Source organism: Cucurbita maxima, unplaced genomic scaffold (genome assembly GCF_002738345.1).
Source record: "Cucurbita maxima cultivar Rimu unplaced genomic scaffold, Cmax_1.0 Cma_Scf00032, whole genome shotgun sequence".
Classification (NCBI taxonomy): domain Eukaryota; kingdom Viridiplantae; phylum Streptophyta; class Magnoliopsida; order Cucurbitales; family Cucurbitaceae; genus Cucurbita; species Cucurbita maxima.
In genome coordinates this window covers 2150674-2171182 of record NW_019272048.1, presented here as the reverse complement: position 1 = coordinate 2171182, position 20509 = coordinate 2150674, and the positions used below count along the sequence as shown (strand labels likewise).

Below are 20509 nucleotides of genomic sequence, written 5' to 3'. Positions count from 1 at the left end.
TCTACGTAGTCTTTTTTGGGCAGTTGTTCACTATTGGATCTCGTCAATGCAGCTCAACTCGCAAATCAAACTGAATTTTCAATTTTCAAAGAATACAACCCAACTCAAATAGACAAAATTCTAACCTAACTTAACCTAACCTTTATGGTTTGGGTTAGGTAGTCTAGATTGATTGAGTTATCGAGTCATATGAATATCATTATTTATTTATTTTTTTTTTTTTGTGAAAATTATTCAAGAATTTATAAATTTTTTTACACTTTGGTTAAAACTATAGTACAACTTAGTAAATTTTGGTGGTTAAAATTACAGTACAACTTAGTAAAAAAAAAAAAAAAAAAAAAAAAAGTTAAAGCATTTTTGTTATTTAGTTTGAAACTAAATACATATAATAAAAAAACAAATTTCAAATTTATTGGACAAAAATGTCCAAGTTGATGGGAAATGTGTCGGAGAATTGATTATGAAAAGAGGAACATAAGGACAAAAGACACTTAATGAGCTACAAGGAAAGGTCTATTTTACCCTTCTCCAACTTTCCAATCACCTTCTTTCCTAAATAATTTTATTTATTGAAAGAATTAAAATTTTATGTTTAGTAGATTATTAATTTTTAAAAACTTAAATGTTCTAAACATAACTTAATTTAATTAATGAGCACATTATTGCTTCACGGTAAGTTGTCGACTCTTCGAGCAACATTAATTTACTGGGATTCAATGGTTGTATTTGCATAAATTTAAGCAAAGAGAATGTAACTTCTTTAGTCTACCCTCTGTTGTGGATCCACCTGTACTTTCGCCTGAGCTCTTTTGCTCTAGAGAATTCATCACGCCTTTCGGTATCACCGGTGATAAAATGTGTTGATTTGTTGATGCCGTTGTGAGTGTACTTTTTAGGTTAATCGCGTCTCCATCTTCTTCTAGAACAGTAAACTCTGTAACAGTCTATTTTTCTTTATTGATGCTGCACCAATCTCACCTCTTCTCTTTTTCGAATATGATATTTCTACTTACATGAATTTTCTCATATTGCAGATCATATAACCTGTGTGCCTTGGACCCATCCTCTTTGCCAAAATACATCTTTTGGCGTCTGTCGTTAAGTTTTTTTGATATCTGACTTTGCAGTCTTAACATGTGTTGTACAACCAAAGACTCTTAGATAGTTGAAGTGAGGTGTCTTATCAAACCATGTTTCATAGGGGGTGTGAGTGTACATCGTCTTTGTCGGTAAATAATTTAGGAAATAAACCATATGTCGTATTGCCACGCCCTAGAAAATCGCTGGGACTTGCATGCTCTTGAGTAAACTTCTTATAGTGTTCATTATGGTGGGGTTTCTTCGCTCGATCCCACCTTTTTTTTGTGAAGTGTATGGTTCGATGAGTTGATGCTCGATACCTTCTTCTTCCCAAAAACTTTAACTTGTGATAAGACCCGTATTCAACGAGTCTTTTGAATTTCTTGAACGTACATAATGTCTATCCTCTAACACATACACCTACATCCAATGATTATAATCGTTAGAAGTCTTGATTTCCATATCTTTATCTATTAGTGTCCAACCGATCCCATCGAGAAGAAAAGTTGGTACACCTTCTAACCATTCAAGAAAAGTTGCAATACATCCTCGTGACGCTATCTTCATCTTATTCACTTTGAAAATTCTAATTCTTGGTTTTCTTTTTGCGGAAAGCATTGGAGTCTTAGTCATAGCCTCCTTTTCTTTTAGAGTCATTTGTTCGACATTTGAGAATCTATCAATCTATTGATTAAGTTTAGGGCATGACTCTGATACCATGTTAGATGAACACGACTCTCCTGGTATATGTGGAACTTTCATCATCCAACAGAACCAAGACTCGAGAGGAGTCTTACCCATCAATTAATTAAGAAGATGGAAGTGATATGAGAGGAGTGAGCACGACGTGGCAAGCTACGCTCGTAGAAGTGCTCTAAACAGGGTGAACATAGATTTGGGCACTAATTATTCTATCTTTTTAAGGTTAGATATTCTCAAATTGATGGTGGGTCTAACTAGTTGATTCCATTTATTCATTTCAGAGAGGGAGATGGAGAGAACAAAGAAACCCCATGTATTGGTAATTCCCTACCCAACTCAAGGCCATGTAAACCCTATGCTCCAATTCTCCAACACCTTATCCTCCAAAGGAATTCATACCACGGTGGCTCTCACCACCTTCATCTTCAATACTTTCAAACCATCGACGACTACCTCGTTCGAGTGGGACACCATCTCTGATGGCTTCGACGACACCGGGTTCACTGGAGCGAGAAATATCGACGACTATCTCTTTCAAATCAAAACAAACGGCACCAAAACCCTAATAGACCTCATACGCCGCCACCAAAGCTCCGATCACCCAATCCACGGCATCGTGTACGACTCGTTCATGCCTTGGGCCCTCGACGTCGCCAAGGGCTTCGGCCTTATGGCGGCGGCATTCTTCACTCAGCCTTGTTCCGTCAACTTTATTTACTATTGTTCGCACGTGGGGTTGCTGAGTCTGCCCTCATCGCCGGTGACTATCCCGGGGCTGCCGTCCTTCTTCTCAGCTCCTGATTGCTACCCACAGTATTTCCAATTGGTGTTGAATCAGTGGTCCAACAGAGAGGGAGCTGATTGGATCCTAGTCAACTCTATCCATGAATTTGAGGCTGAGGTTCTTGTTTTTGTCTTGACTATTTTCGACCACCTTAAATAATTCAAAATTCAAATTATATATTGTTTCAAATATTGTTGGTCGTATTTTATATTTTTTAAGTAAAAAGTAATAGTAATAGCATTATTTTGTCAAATTAGAGCCAAGAGGCCTAACAATTCACTAGAAAAAAAATAATTTTTTTAATATATATTATAGGAACGGGATGAACTATCAAAAATTGGTCAACACTAGCTGGCAAACTAAGCTTAACTTGTTCAAAATCGAACATTGGAATCAGGGGATGTGACAGTCATGCATTGAGAAGTTATTAATCGTAGAGCATTTCTTTGAGAAGTTATCAATTGTAGAGCATTACAAATATTATCTGTGTGTTTAGTGATTGTTTCATTATGTTTTGGCTATGTGTCTTGGCGTGGTTTGATCGACGGTCAAAACCAACGTATTAATGTTTTTTAATGTATATAAACACTAGTGGAATTCTATTAACAATATTAATCGTTAAGTTTAAAATATTACAGGAAGGAGACGAAATATTGAAAATTGGTCCAACACTAACAATAGGGCCAACCATTCCATCTTTCTACCTAGGGAATCCTATTGAAAACGACAAGAAATACGAGTTGAATCTCTTCAAAGTCGGGGCAGATGAGGCATATTTAACAAGAACATGGCTAGAATCCAAACCAAACAGATCGGTTGTTTACGTGTCATTTGGCAGCATGGCCAACTTAAGTATAACTCAAATGGCAGAGTTTGCTAGTGGATTAGTCGAAAGTAACTACTACTTCATCGGGGTGATTAGGGTATCGGAAGAAGAAAAACTTCCTAAAGGCTTCGGGCCCGAAAAGGGACTAACATTGAATTGGTGCTCCCATCTAGAAATGCTTTTGAATAAAGCAATTGGTTGCTTCTTCACGCACTGTGGTTGGAACTCGACGCTCGAGGCCTTGTGCTTGGGAGTGCCGATGTTGGGCATGCCGCAGTGGACCGATCAGCCAACGATCGCTAAGTATGTGAAGGATGTTTGGAAGGTGGGCGTGAGAGTGAAGGTGGGTGAGGATGGGATTGTGAGGAAGGATGAGATTAAAGCTTGTATAGAGGCAGTGATGGAGGGAGATAGAGATAGATCCATTGAATTCAAACAAAATGCTTTGAAATGGAAACAGCTTGGCTTGAAAGCTCTTCAACAAGGTGGCAGTTCTATGAAGAACATTGATCAACTCGTTTCCAGCTTGAGGGAGAAGACATCAGCTGATTATAGATTTTTAATTATGTTTATGTCTTTGTCATTCAACATTGGTGTCCAAAATGTATTTATATTATTATGCATGTAGTTGAAAACAATTTGGTTGGAAAATACAATACGAAGTCATCATTAGTTCATGCAACATTCAATTCATTTAACCTAGATCAAAGTCGTTCTAACAGTAAAATCACTTATCTTGTTGGTGTAAGCTGAAGTCACTATATATCATTGGTCAGTATTAGTTTGATCTTGCTCGTTGAAGTGGAACTCTAGTCACTTGTGTGGCAAGAACGATATGTTTCGTGTAAGTTAATGCATATAGTTACTCTAAATTGCTAGGTCGATGGAGGTTTGGGTGATGATTGGATGGTTAGCAAGTGAGGAAAAGAAAGCACACTTAGGAAGAGTGGTGCATTGTGGGGTGTACACCCAACCTGAGAACTCAACCCGATCAAACCCGAATTATAAGGGTGGGTTGGGTTGAATTGGATGTCAGGTTTGGGTTGGGTTGGGTTCAAATTTTTGAACCTGATCCGATTTGGGTTCCAAAAGAAATTGATTGGTCAACTTGACCCAACATGAAAACATTAAAAAAAAAAAAAAAGCCCAACAGCCCCAACCAAACGATTGAACCGGGCTAAAACCCAAAACTTAAGTACACGTCGTACTATCTCTCTCTGACAGTGTGTGGCGTCTGTTGTTTGACCATGAGTTCGAGACTTTGTCTCTCAGACTCAACTTCTCTACCATTTTACTCTTTTATCTCTTTCTTAGTCTTTCACTTTGACAGTCTCTCAGCTCTCACCTCTCAACCTCTCATAATTTCACTCTTCAACTCTCCTCTCTGCAATGCTGACGCTCTGGTCTCGACTCTCCTCTCCGTCTCAGTTTCGATCTCGATCTCTCCTCGTCGCTGGGTAGTCGGTCATGCCTTCTCATCGTTGGTCTCTCCATCTCGTCTCTCGAATTCAAACTGAAGTGGTAAGGAAATTTTGATTTAGTAAAACTGAAACGCTGTGGATGAGAAGTATTTTGATGACATTTTTTACCCTCTCCACGAAATACTATCTCTGCATCATCTCTCCCGTCTGTACTCTTGCACTCCATTATTATGGTGGATGACATTTTTTTTCTATAAAGGGTAGTTATGTGGCATTGTTTTTGTCTGAGGTTGGTTATGTGTCATTTTCTTTGGCAGAGTTTAGTTATGTGACATTTTTTTAAGGAGAGTTTTTTAAATTTAAAAAATAAAATTGGAACAACCTTAACCTTAACCCAACCAAAAAAGAGAGGGTTGGGTTGTGAATTTTGGACTGAGTTGAGTTGGGTTGTGAAAATTTTTTATGACATTTTTTGCACTCTCCCCAAATACCATCTCTTTCTCATCGTTGGTCTCTCCTTCTTGTCTCTCGATCTCTCGAATTCAGACGTAAGTGGTAAGGAAATTTTGATTTAATAAACCTTAAAACGCTGTGGATGAAAAGTATTTTGATGGCATTATTTACACTCTCCACGATATACTATCTCTGCATTTCTACAGTCTAGTCTGTCCTCTGCACTCAATTAATTATGGCATGTGACATTTATTTTTTGACAAATGGAAGTTATGTGGCGTTGTTTTTGACCAAAGTTGGTTACAAGTGACATTTTTTTTGACAGAGTTTAGTTATGTGGCATTTTTGACAGAGTTTAGGGTTGGGTTGGGTTGGGTTGTCACGTCATTCTCATCGTTGGTCTCTCCTTCCCATCTCTCTATCTCTCGGATTCAGACTGAAGAGGTAAAGAAATTTTGGTTAAATAAAATTGAAACACGGTGGATGAGGCAAGTATTTTTATGGCATTTTTTGCACTCTCCACAAATACCGTCTCTTTCTCATCGTTGGTCTCTCTTTCTCGTCTCTCAATCTCTTGGATTTAGATGGGAGTGGTAAAGAAATTTTGAATTAATAAAACTAAAATCTTGTGAATGAGAAGATTTTGATGACATTTTTTACACTCTTCATAGATACTATCTCTGCTTCTCTCGAGTCTATGTTCTGTGTTGGATGATGAAAGTCCCACGTCGGTTAATTTAGGGAATGGTCATGAGTTTATAATCTAAGAATACACTCTCCATTGGTATGAGGCCTTTTGGGAAGCCCAAAGCAAAGCCATGAGAGCTTATACTCAAAGTGGACAATATCATACCATTTTGGAGAGTCGTGTTTGTCTAACATTCTGCACTCCATTAATTGTGGCCACAAAGGTGACATTTTTTTTTTTTTTTTTTTGACAAAGGGCAATTGTGTGGCATTGTTGACAATAGATGATTGGTTATGCTGAATTTTCTTTGTTAGTTATGTGACATTTTTTTATGGAGAGTTTTTTAAATTTAAAAAAAAAAAAATTAGAAGAACCTTAACCTAACCCAAAAACAGAGGGTTGGGTTGAGTTGAGTTGTGTAAATTTTCGGGTTGGGTTGAGTTGTCATGCCTTCTCTTTCGTTGCCTTCTCTTAGTTAGTTTCTCCTTCTCATTTCTCGGTCTCTCTAATTCAGACTGAAGTGTGAAGGAAATTTTGATTTAATAAAACTGAAACGTTGTGGATGAGGCAAGTATTTTGATCACATTTTTTTGCACTCTCCACGAATACCATCTCTTTCTCATCATTGGTCTCTCCTTCTCGTCTCTTGATCTCTCGGATTCAGACTGAAGTGGTAAGGAAATTTTGATTTAATGAAACTAAAATGCAGTGGATGAGAAGTATTTTGATAGCATTTTTTACACTCTCCACGAATACTATCTCTGCATCTCTCCCGTCTGTGCTCTGTCAAGTGGCATTTTTTTTTTTTTTTTTTTTTTGACAAAGGGCAGTTATGTGGCATTGTTTTTTACCAAAGTTGGTGACACAGGTTAGTTATGTGACATTTTTTTAAGGAGAATTTTTTAAATTTAAAAAAGAAAATTGGAACAAACTTAACCCAACCCAAAAAGAGAGAGTTGGGTTGGGTTGTACAACTTTTCGGGTCGGGTTGTCATGCCTTCTCGTTGTTGGTCTCTCCTTCTCATCTCTCGGATTCAAACTAAAGTGGTAAGGAAATTTTGATTTAATAAAACTGAAACACGGTAGATGAGAAGTATTTTGATGACATTTTTTACACTCTCCACTAATACTATCTCTGCATCTTTGGAGTCTGTGCTCTGCACTCCATTAATTATCGTTAGATAGACGACATTTTTTTTTTTTTTTTTTTTTTACAAAGGGCAGTTATGTGACATTGTTTATGATAGATAGTTGGTTAAGTGGCATTTTCTTTGTTGGTTAAGTGACATTTTTTTAAGGAGAGTTTTTTAATCAAAAAATAAATAAATTGGAACAACCTTAACCCAACCAAAGATAGAGGGTTGGGTTGTGAAAATTTTGGGGTAGGGTTGGGTTGTGAAAATTTTTGGGCTGGGTTGGGTTGAGTTGTCCTGCCTTCTCATCGTTGGTCTCCTTCTCATCTCTCAATCTCTCGGATTCAGACTAAAACCGTAAGGAAATTTCGATTTAATAAAACTGAAAGTTGTGGATGAAGAGTATTTTGTGACGAAAGTTTGTTACGTGCCATTTTTTTTTACGGAGGTTAGTTATGTGGCATTTTCTTAAGGAGAGTTTTTTAAATTAAAAAGAAATTTGGAAGAGCCTTAGCTCAACCAAAAGATAGAGGGTTGAATTGGGTTGGGTTTGAAAATTTTGGGTTGGGTTGTCACGCCTTCTCATCGTTGGTCTCTCTTTCTTATCTCTCGATCTCTCGGATTTAGACGAAAGTGGTAAGGAAATTTTGATTTAATAAAATTGAAACGCTATGGATGAAAAGTATTTTGATGACATTTTTTTACACTCTCCACGTAATACTATCTCTGCATCTCTCAAGTGTACTCTTCACTCCATCAATTATGGCATTTTTTTTAACAGAGGACAGTTAGTTAGGTGGCATTGTTTATGACAGATGGTTGGTTACGTGACATTTTTTTAACAGAGAACAGTTAGTTAGGTGACATTGTTTATGACAGATGGTTGGTTACGTGACATTTTTTTAACAGAGAACAGTTAGTTAGGTGACATTGTTTATGACAGATGGTTGTTTACGTGACATTTTTTTAACAGAGAACAATTAGTTAGGTGACAACATTGTTTATGACAGATGGTTGTTTACGTGACATTTTTTTAACAGAGAACAATTAGTTAGGTGACATTGTTTATGACAGATGGTTGGTTACGTGACATTTTTTTAACAGAGAACAGTTAGTTAGGTAGCATTGTTTATGACAGATGGTTGGTTAGGTGACATTTTTTTTCACAGAGAACAGTTAGTTAGGTGGCATTGTTGACGACAGATGGTTGGTTACATGACATTTTTTTTAACCGAGGACAGTTAGTTAGATGACATTGTTTACGACAGACGGTTGGTTATGTGGCATTTTTTAAGGAGAGATTTTTAAATTTAAAAAAAAAAAAATTGGAACAACCCTAACCGAGCCCGAAGTTTTCGGGTTGGGTTGATGAACCCGAATTTTTTAAATTGGATAAAGAATCCAACCCAACTTAGATCGTATAGACATATGTTGTGTTGTTATTGCCGAACGAGCAATGCAAGAAAACCCATTTGGAAAGACAGAGAGAGAGAGAGAGAGCACAGATACGCTGTTGTTTTCTACAGAAAAACATCCCTTTCACCATCTTCCGTTTCCCCCGCCCTCTCTCTCTCCGCCACTTGCCCTCCGCCATAGCTCTCACGCCTCGACACGTTTCTCTTCTTTATCATCCCTCTCCCTCTCAACACCTTCTTTCAATCTCTGTTAATCCTTCTCTCTTAGGTTTTCTGCTTTGCTACTGAAGAACTTTGGTGGAGTTCGGTTTCGGATTTCAAAATCAGAGGTGATTTTCTTCTTCTTCTTCTTCTTTTTCTTCTTCTTATTTTGGTTTTTATTTAGTGTTTTGGATTATGGCCATCGATTATTTGGTACTCACTCCCTGTTTTCGTTTGATTCTGCCTTAATCGGGTTTTGTTTTTCTCTGCTGCATGATAACGATTTCAATACTGTTTCGTTTGTGTTAATTTTCTGCTTTTGAAATTGAAATCCATGGCTAAGCAATTGATACAATCGAAGCTCTGGAAGTGAATTCCTGTTTTCGATGGCGTTCTGTTGGAGATCCTGTAGGATTCAATTGAGTTTGAAGTTAGGGCAGATTGGGGAGCTGAGGAGTTCTTTAATAATTACTCTTTTGATGATTCTTTTTCTCTGAATGATTACTCTCTGTTTCACTCCTGATGAACTTTTTTAGCTTGAACAAATTCTTCTGTGAGTGGATATATGAGTGTTTTCTCGGTTGTATTTTGGGGCATGGAGCCACTCCCCAATTCTTTTTAATTGCTTTTTAATTGCTTGGGAATAGATGGTGAGATCTCATATCGGTCTGGAGAGAACGAAACACTGTTTATAAGAGTGTGGAAACCTCTCCTTATCAGACTCAGACGTGTTTTAAAAACCTTGAGAGAAAGCCCAGAAGGGAAAGTCCAAAAAGGACAATATCGGCTAGTGGTGAGCTTGGACGGTTACAAATAGTATTAGAGCTAGAGGCAATGTGTCAACGACGAGGCTTAGTCCCAAAGGGGTGGACACGAGGCAGTGTGCCAGCAAAGATGCTAGGCCACGTAGGGGGTGGATTAGGGGGTCCACATCGATTAGAGAAGGGAACGAGTGTCAGTGAGGACGCTGGGTCCTGAAAGGGGTGGATTGTGAGATCCCATATCGGTTGGAGAGGAGAACGAAAGACCATTTATTAGGGCGTGCAAACCTCTTCCTAGCCGACGTGTTTTAAAAACCTTGAGGGGAAACTCGAGAGGGAAATCCCAAAAAAGACAATATCTGCTAGCGGTGGGGTTGAGCTATTTCGTAGATGGATCATCAAAGCTACTATGGTTCTTTCAGCATGATAAAAATTGTGTTCTTATTGAAAGTATTTTCTGTTCTGATGAACAGTGTGGAATATACACAAAGTATTGTGAGCCATGGATCAATCAGAGCGTTCACAGCATCAGCAACAATCACAGCAGCCTGCAGGCGGTGCGGGCGGTGTGGGCGGTGTGGGCGGTGCAGGCACATATTCTAATCCTTACCAAACAGCTCCGTTGGTGGCTTCAGGAACACCCGCTATTACAGTTCCCCCAACTCAGCTTGCCTTTCAGCAGGCTCAGCACTTCCACCACCACCAGCAACAACAACACCAAATGTTTTGGGCAAACCAAATGCAAGAGATTGAACAAACAACTGACTTCAAGAACCATAGTCTCCCCCTTGCTCGAATCAAGAAGATAATGAAAGCGGATGAAGACGTTCGAATGATTTCAGCTGAAGCACCCGTTGTATTCGCAAAGGCGTGTGAAATGTTCATCTTGGAATTGACCCTACGATCCTGGATTCATACAGAAGAGAACAAAAGGAGAACTTTACAGAAGAACGATATCGCAGCTGCAATTTCGAGGATCGATGTCTTCGATTTCTTGGTTGATATTATTCCTAGAGACGAACTGAAAGAGGAAGGCCACGGAATCACAAAAGCCTCTATTCCTGTAGTTGGTTCCCCAGCTGATATTCCTTATTACTATGTTCCCTCGCAGCATCCAGTTGGTGCGACGGGGATGATCATGGGAAAGCAATTGGATCAAGCGAACGTGTACGGTGCCACTGCTCAACAGCAACGACCACCTATGCCTTTCATGCCATGGCCGCACACTCAACCTCGGCAGCAGCAGCAGCAGCAGCAGCAATGAACTCAGCAGCAAAGCGACATGTAGGTAAAAAGTAGTACGTGTTTTCAGGACAGTCGTGATAGATCGATAGAGAGGCGATGTCGACTGTGTAGATTAGTTCATAAAAGAAGATCTCTTAGTAGAGGACTTGTGAATGAGGAGAAGTTGGGCAGTTGAGTTTGTATGATGAGAGGGTGTTCATCTCTTATTACTCTGACTATCTATTACTGTAATGTACAACAATGCATGTGGAAGAGGATCCAACTTTGCCAAAAAAACAACTTTAATTGTAATTTTAGGTTCAAAGCAGAAAGGATGAAGATTTTAAGATAAAAATCGCTTGCTAAAAAGCTTTCTTTAAAGGAGATGAAGACGGTTTAGGGTTTGGTGAATTGTGATGTCAACGACACGTGAAATAGTTCTACACGACAATAACATAGGTGGCATGAAGACATGGTAGGAATTGATCCCGAACATGATGAGCAGAGTATTAAACTTTCAAAGATGAGGAGATGAAAGAAAATTGTCATAGGAAAACCGAGTTGGAACTCGAGAATTATTTAAATGAAAATATTTAGTGAACCATTGGTCAAGGGCAAAGTCAACTCCAGAATCAACGTCTAAAATCTAGGGTTGTCGTAGAAGATAAGCACGGTATAAGCCATGCCTAACTTGACTTCAATGGAAGAGGATTCCAATCTATAAATTAGTTAATCTAAAGATGATTTGATTATATTTTCCATTAGAATTCATGATTTCGGGCCTTCCTCGAATCATCAAAGGGCTTCATTTGATATGTTACACATGTCGGTAAAGAAGAGTACGCCATAAATTTTGCACTATGGCAATCCGGAGTTAAACCATAAACCCCAACTTGGGATTGGGAACTACCGTTAGTAAAATTGGGTTAGACAAATAGTCAAAGGCTAGGAAAAGACTAGTAAATAAGTCCCGAACTAAAGTAGACTTATGGATCAACTTGATAAGAATCACGGTGTTCCAAATGAACCTAAAAAAAATATGTCAACAATAGAATTCGAATCTACGCGCCGAGAACTCTATTAATTTCAAGTCTATCACATTAGTCACTCAAGCACATCAGAAAAAACTATGTTTAATTTTATCAATTATGTAAAAGATAAATACCCACAATATGTTAGGTAAAATTCAGATTCGTGGATGAATGTAATTCAAATTGAGATGTTGCCCTTAGAAATCCGAGCATCATATTTGCCATTTCTAAGTTTCAAGCAATTCTTGTGGTAGAATTGCACTTGTAGCTATTCAATCAAGTCTTGATGAAATTAGATTGTGGAGTGACTTGATGAAATTAGATTGTGGAGTGACTCAATTTAGAACAAGGTTTCCAAATCTTGCTTCTAAATCTTGGATCGTAGAAGGTAATCTAATTTTAGCCTTATCTCTTGGTAGATCCAAATTTCGTATAAGGAGATGTTAATTACTTCAAAAGCTTGGATCGTTGGGCTAAAGATTAGGGTTGCCTTTGAATATTTTTCTTATAAATACATCATTTTAACCACATATGAGATAGCTTGATCTTCGATTTCTTTTTCATTCTCTAAAAATTCTTTAAAAGCTAAGTTTGCTACAGTTAACCTCTCTAGCTAAAGTATTAAAGTCGGTGTAGCAAACATCATACCCGTGCACACCTCTACTCTATTTTTCATGTCACTTACACCTCTACTCTATTTTTCATGTCACTTTTTTTTTTCAAATTATAAATTTACCATTGAAGTACGTAAAAGTTCAGGTGATATATTTTTTACTAGATTTTCGCATCAACACAAACTAATTCCTCCACCCTTTGGTCTCGATGAAAACATGTTCATAATCTATATTCACCAAATTCATCTTCCCGAAAAAAGTAAATTCTAATCTTTTGATCAATAACCGAATAGAAAATTATCGATCATCCTAAAACTTATAAGTTAAAACAAAATATGAAAGAAAGAGAAAACTAACCTAGCGTCAAATGAAATAACAATCAAAATCAAAGAAATAGTAGCTCGGATGCGAAAATAGGTGGTTGGGTGACAAGAGGAAGGAGTCGAAGAAGAAGAAGAAACACGAGCGTGAAGAAGCTATGACCATTGATATTTTTGTTTAAAGTTCAAGAATACTCTTACGGTCAGTACAACGTTTAAAAAATACTCATAAATTTTAAAAAATAATATTAAAAAGAGATAATCTATGAGATGCTCATAGATCGTTTTTTAAATGTATCTACACTGTGAAGATAATTTAACTCCCAAAGTTTCAATTCGAAAACTAATCTCGTTTTTTAAAAAACATGATATAAGTACCAATTCGTCAATGCTTTTCCTTCTAAATCAACTCCAATAACAAGCTTGCTCGAGCATTTTCGAAAGCCCTAAAAGTTGAACCGACCATACACACTAACTAAAAGCGTACCAACTAGCTTCCTCTTACGTTAGATATTTTTGGACCGTAACTAAGTTAATTAATATAAAATAACAAAAATATAAAAAAAAATAGAATTTTTTATTTTAATTTAGTTGCATTTGAGTAATAAGAAAAAATATTATATTTTAACTTAACTACATTAAATTAATTTGGTTAAAAATATGTTAAAATAATTAATAAGTCAAAATTTTAAACTATTTCCCTTTTATTTATGGGCCATTTTCCCTATGAAATAAATAAATAAATAAATAAATAAATAAATAAATAAATAAATAAATAAAGAAAAGAAAAGGGAAGGAAATTAAAGAAAACCCTAAGGCCCATGAGCCCCATCCTCTATCTTCCAGCTCCCTCTCACGTGTGTTCGAGCCGCCAAACACTCGCCCTCGTCTTCTTCATTTCCGGCGACTGCGCCTCCTCTCCGACGCTATCGCTGCAGTCTCAGGCGTGTGAAGACCCTCGATTACTCTGACCAGCGTTTTTTTGTTCTTCACCGGCGAGCCTAAATTCACTAACCACCACGTCATTTTGATTACACGCGGCGTAAGGCGGTACCTTACGTAGTGACGCGACGGGCAGTGTGCTGCCACCACGAGCATACTGCTGCGATCGACACGATTTTCTGATGGCTGTGGGTGCGACGGACCTCTTCACAGCCAGCGATTATGCGTTTTGACTGCCACGGTGGAACAACTTGCTGCCGGGTAGAACTAGTGGCGATTCTGATCTTGGAGTCATACCTTTCGTCTTCCTTCTCTCGCTGTTACGGTTAGTTTCAACATTACACGCTTTCTATAGAGGGACTGGTAAGGAATTATTGCTTTAGGGAGATGGGAGCTCTTGCCCCCGTCGTGCCTTGGACTCCTGAAGATGATATTCTGCTCAAGAACGCCGTTGAGGTAAGACTATTTCCCTCTTTTGAGCCCTTTTCAAGATTCATCCTTAGACTGTTACTTTCGATTACTCGCGGTTGATTGTCTCAATTGTGGCCGTCTAAGTCAATCGGGCGAATTGAATTTCTTACAGCTGAATTTTTATAAATTTGATTGCCGTTTTGTTTCTTACTGTTGAAGGCCTTAAATTTTTTCCTCCTCATGGTGATTATGATATCGTATTGTTCTTGTTGAAAATTTGTGTTAAACTGAGGGACCATCTCCTTCACTGCGTAGTCTCTATCACTTGAGGTTCAAGCTACGGTAGGCGGGATGTTTGTGCTAGAAAATCCATGGGATTGTTCAAATAGGAACTTTCATTTTTTATAACTAGAAAGCCTTTAACTGCCTTATCTGTCTGGAAGTTATAATTCAAAATTTATATATGAAGAACAGGTTTAATTACCGAAGATGTGTCTACGATTTTAAAGCACTCTTAAGGCATGCTATGTTATGTAACTTTCATTTTCTCGAGTCGAGGATGTAAGAGAACAATTGAATTGTCAGTGTTCTTAAAAGCAAGCAAGAGGTTTGATAGGATTTCGTTTCATGCACCTTGATTTATAAGTGGTGAGCTCTCTTCTTCTTCGTGAGCCACAAATTAGTAGACCATGGATTATGCTACAGGTTCTTTCCAATTTTATCTAATGTCGCTGAAGGGACTGTGCTTCAGGTTTTTTGTATACGTGCTAGTTATTTTGGACGAATTCCCATGCTTTTTTTATGTCAAGAGAACTAGTGTATTGGTGCTTCTTGGTACACATTTTAATTGTTTAAACATCTAGGCAGGTGCTTCCTTGGAGTCCCTTGCCAAAGGTGCTGTGCAGTTTTCTCGAAGATACACAGTAAGAGAATTGCAAGAACGATGGCATTCTTTACTTTATGATCCAATTGTATCCGAAGATGCATCTATGTCCATGATTGACTTCGAGCGTTCTTCTTCCATTCTTCCGTCCAAGTTCAACAAATTTGGGAATCCAAAAGAAACCAAATATATTGGTGGGAAGAGAAAATCTGGGAGTGTACGCCATTGCTACTATGCTTTGCGTAAAAGAATTTGCAATGAACCATTTAATAACCCTATGAACCTGAGTTTTCTTGTTGGACCCAGTAATAGTAACTATGTTGTTGAAGAGCCTATGTCCGGAAATTGTATCCCTCCAATATCTGATGATTTTGGACTTCAGAGCTCAGAGCTGGGGATCTTGCCATGTGATTTCTCTCAGAATGTGATGAATACTGATGATGTGGATCACACTTTTCAATCTGGATGTCAAGGTACAGTTGAAAAGCATTTTCCCAGGAACCTGGATAATGGACAGGAGGGAATTTCTCACAGTATGAGAGAGAGTCTGCCTCCTTCTGCAATTGATTCTCATGTTGAGGAATTGGCTCCATCGACTGACTTTCCAGTCCATAGTCTCTTTGAAAATGATTTGGAGGCAAGACCTTCTACTTTTGGGCAACTGAGCAATGATCAGAGAGCGATGGGCTCTGAACTAGAGGATAACAATGTCTTTAACTCTCCTGTTTCTGAATCTGGTGCATCATTTCACAATGTTGAGTACTCATCTCCGCTTCCTGGTATGCCAATATGGAGAAATGCCTCAGCACCAGCCTTGCCAATTGATGTTGGCTTTGCAGATAAGGATATACCTACAAGTAACTCTTTTGAACTACCTGATGATGATGGGAACAAAAACATTCAAAATGCAGGAGTAGCAGGCTATGATGCTTACACTGACTTAAAGTTGAAGACTGAAGTTGAGCAAGATCATTTGAAAAGTCCAAATGCCACTGCTGAAGTTTATCTTGCTGAATTGTCCAATTCCCTTATGAACATGAGCAATGAGGATGAGCTACTTTTCATGGATGTTGATGGAAAGGATGCGCTTGATAAGTCATATTATGATGGTTTGAGCTCGCTTTTGTTGAATTCACCAAATGAAATCAATCATGATCAAACAACTAATGCAATTAATTCAGAAACAATGTTACCAACTGATACAATGGTAGATCCCCCCACAGCATGTTCTGCAGGGTTATATGAAAAAGGATCCCACTGTGGTGTTGGACATTTGGATTGTACTTCTGAAGCTCATTCTTCGCCATCTGCATCTTTGAACAGTCATTGTCCTGTAAAAGCTGATGAACCTCTTTTTTGCACTTTGAACACAGAAGACCCAGACATCCCGAGCAATGATGATGTTTTTCTACCTCCATTGTCAACAATGGCTACGATGGGATACAATTTTCAAGATTGCATCCATACTACCTTTTCATCTACCAAGGATTTCACTTATAATGAAAAATCTGGTGAGACTCAAAACCTTGGGAGGGAGAGGAAAAATCATGGACAATCTCGTGTTCGATCGGGATTGTATGGTTTTTCTGAAAGAGGTGAAAAGCATCCAGTTGGTGGAGCTGGTGTTAATTATAGATCATCCCATAGCAACGCCAGACACTTGCCATCTGTGAGTAATGTTGGCTCCATAAATGGAAATAGTGATGCTGCCCTTCCTGCTGTGCTCAAGGAAGAGAACAATGAAATTTCCCGGGTAAATCATCTTGGTGAGAATTTTTTGAATGCTCATGCAGAGAAGCCAGGCTTTGATTCTGACAATGTTAGAATATATCCACCAAGTGCTGCCTGTGACATTAAACAGGAACCAAATATATTGGCTTCTTTGAAAGATCATCGTTTATCACAGGAAGGGGGTACTAGAGGTACTTTTGGTGTTGAACAAGGTGGACTATCTTCGACATCTGATCAAGAAGAGTTATCTATTGACAGTGAAGATGATGTACCTCATTTTTCAGATATTGAAGCAATGGTAAGATTTTTATGATAAATAGTTGAGTGACAGGTAGTTATTTGTAGCTCTTGCTCTATTTGTCTCTTACAGTTTCTTAAAACTCTCTCTTTCAGATACTTGATATGGACTTGGATCCAGAAGATCAGGATTTGTATTCAAGTGAAGAAGGTAACATATAGATGACTTATTATTATTGAATGCGTAATTTTGATCAATGTATTTTCTGGTTAAATCAATTCTTAAATATGTTGCGGCCTTGCTAATAGAAATCCTATGGTGCTTGTCTGGTGAGGATGAAGTATCAATAGATTATTATTTACCTTTGTGCGTGGGTGTGTGTTTGAATGTTGCACATGGGATTTCAGATCTGGTATCATAATGTAGGATTGAAGCACTCTTTGTTTGTGATCATTTAATTTAAATAGATTGAAATCAGAAGTGCTTCTAAATTCTGTTTTTGGTTTTGAAGTTTACCGAATTGAAATTATTAGATTTTGCATGGTTCAAGTGTGAATTATACATTGAAATCATTATATTTTAGCTTTCCTTCTCAGGTTATAATCAAAAGGATAAAATAACAATTTATGCAATTTCTTGTCACTTTTAGTAAACATTCTAACAAAACTTCTAATTGCATTATTCCTTGTTATCTTCTTTGAAATGAAATAATTAACGTCATAGTTTCTAAACCCTTTCATTTAATATCTGTTCTGGTACTTTCTTGGTTCTATATTGGTTGGTGCTCTGCCATCAATGGATTGCATCATCGAACTGTTTCTATTCATTCTTTTAAATGTTTGGTAAGAAATGTATTTAGACATGCATGATTGTAATGTGCGAACTAGCTATAAATTGTGACAATATAAAAAATATATTGTTTGCCTTGTAGTTTGCCTTTGTATTCTTTCATTTTTTTTCTTAATGAAGGTCCACTTATTCATAAAAAAGACTATAAATTGTTACAATAATATTTTAAAAAGACTATAAATTGTTACAATATAAAAAATATTGTATGGAAAGTTGATATCCCCTGTACAGAAGCTACTATATATTCCAAACTTGGTTTTTGAGAGAAGCCACGTCTCCATATTTATTATTGATATTGAATCTGTTGCTGGCTTTTGATAGCCTGTAAGTGCTCTTAATGCATTTTGGCAAGAACTTACTGATAATCTGCTGTCAAGCCATAGTGTGTGTACAATTGGCTGAATATTATTTTGACATTACTCGACCACACTGTTGCATATGTTACACGTGGTTGATATCCAAGTTTAACTTTTCATTTCTATCTCCCCTTGAATAACATTTTATTTTTTTTATCCTTGTATGTAAATGCTTATATGATATTTCCAATGTTGTTTTGGTTAAATGTGGCGTTCGCCATGCAATATTCTTATATTCTTGTTTAATTTGTAGTCTTAAAATATCAACATGTGGACACAAAGAAGAGAATCATACGACTGGAGCAAGGGGCTAATGCTTACATGCAAAGATCTACTGCCTCTCACGGGGCATTAGCAGTTCTATATGGTCGATATTCGAAGCATTACATTAAGAAATCAGAGGTATTTCAATGATTTATAATTTCAATTAAGCCAATTTATCGGGTGGACTAATTGCTGATCTCTTGTTTGGGGGGTAGTTTATGACGTCCTTGGATGACTTCAATTGGATAAAATTTAAGATGTTTGCCACCACAAAGAACACTGATATGATGGTTTTGTCCAGTAAGCATATGAGTATTAGGTCAATTTCCTTTGGCAGTTTGTTCTCTCTTTTGAATTCCCTTCCCTGTGCTTCATTGTCCTGCTGTCCTTGTGATTCCCACTAGATGATTTCCTTAGTGTCTTGAACAGACTTGTTAATTGAGAAGGATGTGCTTGAGTTCAATATAATAACTTTGGCGATGATTTAGAGCCGGCTAGTTTAAATGCACTGAAGGCAAGCACTGCAAGTGGGCTTGTTCTTAAAGGAAAATTATCTGGTTTTGCTTATGAAGTGTCATTTGTTTGCAGGTTCTATTAGGTAGAGCAACCGAGGATGTCATTGTGGACATTGACTTGGGAAGGGAGGGAAGTGGTAACAAAATATCTCGGCGGCAGGTAGAGTTGATTCAATCTTTTTTCAGAGTATATTGTTATCATATCTTTTGCATGTTTATTCGTCTCCTGTTCAAATAGTGTCCTTATCGAAATGAACTACCCATATTCTCTTTCCAGGCAATTATAAAATTAGATCAGGATGGATTTTTCTCCCTGAAGAATCTTGGTAAATGCTCAATCTCTATAAATAACAAGGACGTAGCCCCTGGTCACTGCCTGCGACTTAATTCTGGCTGCTTGATTGAGGTATGTTGCTCTAGTTACTACAAAGGAATAATGCCTAATGATTCTGGTTTGCTTTTTGGGAGAACGGTTCACATCTCATGAATTACTGGTGGCATGATGTATTTTATTGTTTAATGATTTTGGTACAATCGAGATAAATGACCTTAGGTATGTAGAGAGAATACATGCACTCTCCCCATGTATTACTTATTGAAAGCTAGATATTTTGCTTAAATAGTGTGTAGAAGATACAGCGGTTCCATATTTTATCTGTCACGTTAGTATTTTTATGGGGCCTGGAGTCTTGGAAGTGTTGGAGCTCTGGATTTTCGACACGATCATGTTACATGACTGTACGTCTATGCTTGAGAATTGAATGTCCTCTCATTTTCATCTCGTTCATTTGTAGATAAGGGGAATGCCATTTATATTTGAGTCAAACCCAACTCGTATGAAGCAGTATGTGGATAACATAGGCAAGAAGATATCTCACAAACAGGAGTATCAATCATGATGATAGACGACACCCTAGTGGCATGAACAGAGAAACATACCTCGATTTATTCGAAGGTGATCGTTTTTTCTGCACTTCATGGGTTCTTTAGGTATGCTGTGTTAAGTTGTTTATTTGGTATGCGATTAGAAATTCAAATTCTATTTGTTTTGGTAATACCAGTAACTATTTCATATATTGCTTTGTGATTCAACGTCTTTCTTCTCAATGAGGTTTCCTTGGACTGCTAAAGATCAGAAACAATAGCAACACTTTTGCGGTGATCGTTTTGACCAGTAACATCAGCAAGGAACTGTCCAACGAAGTGCGAAGATATAGGTAAATCGATTCTCATTCTCTACCCATCCTGGCTACCACACCTGACTCAAACCTTCATTCTGGTTAGCCCTTTGGATATACGAGTGAGTGGTTTCGGTAGGCCCTCCGGTTTCACCGGACTGTTCCCATCGTTGCACTTCGTAGCCCAGCAGCTAAAGTTGCTATTTTCTTGGATAGAGCTTGAGGTCAAATTGGAGGTAATTGATGTAGGAAGTCTTTGGGACTTTCTTATATTTCTTGTGAAGGTTCTTGGGTGTTTGTATCGGTTTCTTGGCTGGTCTTTGTTAAGCTCTTTAGGCGTGGTTAAATGTTATTTAACCGCAGTCCAAGTTTAGATCTTAGGATTTGACTATTTGGTTTGTTATGGCTTCATAAAGGCCTATAAATGTGTATTCACAAGCTATTTTAGCTCATTGCAAATCAAAATAGAAGTGTCTTTAGTGTTTG

General features: G+C 37.7%; 3 protein-coding genes across 7 annotated transcripts; all 3 read left to right on the top strand.

Annotated features, from left to right (window-relative positions):
• The first annotated feature begins 1975 nt into the window (after nt 1–1975).
• LOC111467041 (UDP-glycosyltransferase 74F2-like) lies at nt 1976–4077 on the top strand. The gene is made up of 2 exons (XM_023111822.1): nt 1976–2686; nt 3208–4077. The coding sequence occupies exons 1-2, from the start codon at nt 2075–2077 to the stop codon at nt 4021–4023; spliced, it is 1428 nt and encodes a 475-aa protein (XP_022967590.1). The 5' UTR covers nt 1976–2074; the 3' UTR covers nt 4024–4077.
• Nucleotides 4078–8568: 4491 nt separating this feature from the next.
• Nucleotides 8569–11000, top strand: LOC111467065 (nuclear transcription factor Y subunit C-2-like). Its single transcript, XM_023111851.1, has 2 exons — nt 8569–8834; nt 9941–11000. The coding sequence occupies exon 2, from the start codon at nt 9970–9972 to the stop codon at nt 10729–10731; it is 762 nt and encodes a 253-aa protein (XP_022967619.1). The 5' UTR covers nt 8569–8834; nt 9941–9969; the 3' UTR covers nt 10732–11000.
• Nucleotides 11001–13459: 2459 nt separating this feature from the next.
• On the top strand, nt 13460–20307 carry LOC111467030. Of its 5 annotated transcripts, none has more exons than XR_002714475.1 (9): nt 13460–13859; nt 13956–14054; nt 14873–16921; nt 17017–17071; nt 18320–18468; nt 18919–19005; nt 19123–19251; nt 19640–19835; nt 19977–20307. XR_002714475.1 is itself a non-coding variant. In XM_023111799.1 (8 exons), the coding sequence occupies exons 1-8, from the start codon at nt 13821–13823 to the stop codon at nt 19742–19744; spliced, it is 2712 nt and encodes a 903-aa protein (XP_022967567.1). In that variant the 5' UTR covers nt 13460–13820; the 3' UTR covers nt 19745–20307. The 5 variants fall into 5 exon arrangements, 2 of the variants coding, with proteins under 2 accessions (XP_022967567.1, XP_022967568.1); XR_002714474.1 differs by having other exon boundaries at nt 19957–20307; XR_002714476.1 differs by having other exon boundaries at nt 19640–20062; nt 20130–20307.
• The last annotated feature ends 202 nt before the right edge of the window (nt 20308–20509 follow it).

Coding starts and splice junctions, on each gene's coding strand:
- LOC111467030 (XM_023111799.1), top strand. CDS start 13,821: ATGCGTTTTGACTGCCACGGTGGAACAACTTGCTGCCGG. Junction 14,055..14,872: donor TGCTCAAGAACGCCGTTGAG/GTAAGACTATTT, acceptor TTAAACATCTAG/GCAGGTGCTTCCTTGGAGTC. Junction 18,469..18,918: donor ATTACATTAAGAAATCAGAG/GTATTTCAATGA, acceptor ATTTGTTTGCAG/GTTCTATTAGGTAGAGCAAC.
- LOC111467041 (XM_023111822.1), top strand. CDS start 2,075: ATGGAGAGAACAAAGAAACCCCATGTATTGGTAATTCCCTACCCAACT. Junction 2,687..3,207: donor TCCATGAATTTGAGGCTGAG/GTTCTTGTTTTT, acceptor AAAATATTACAG/GAAGGAGACGAAATATTGAA.
- LOC111467065 (XM_023111851.1), top strand. CDS start 9,970: ATGGATCAATCAGAGCGTTCACAGCATCAGCAACAATCACAGCAGCCT.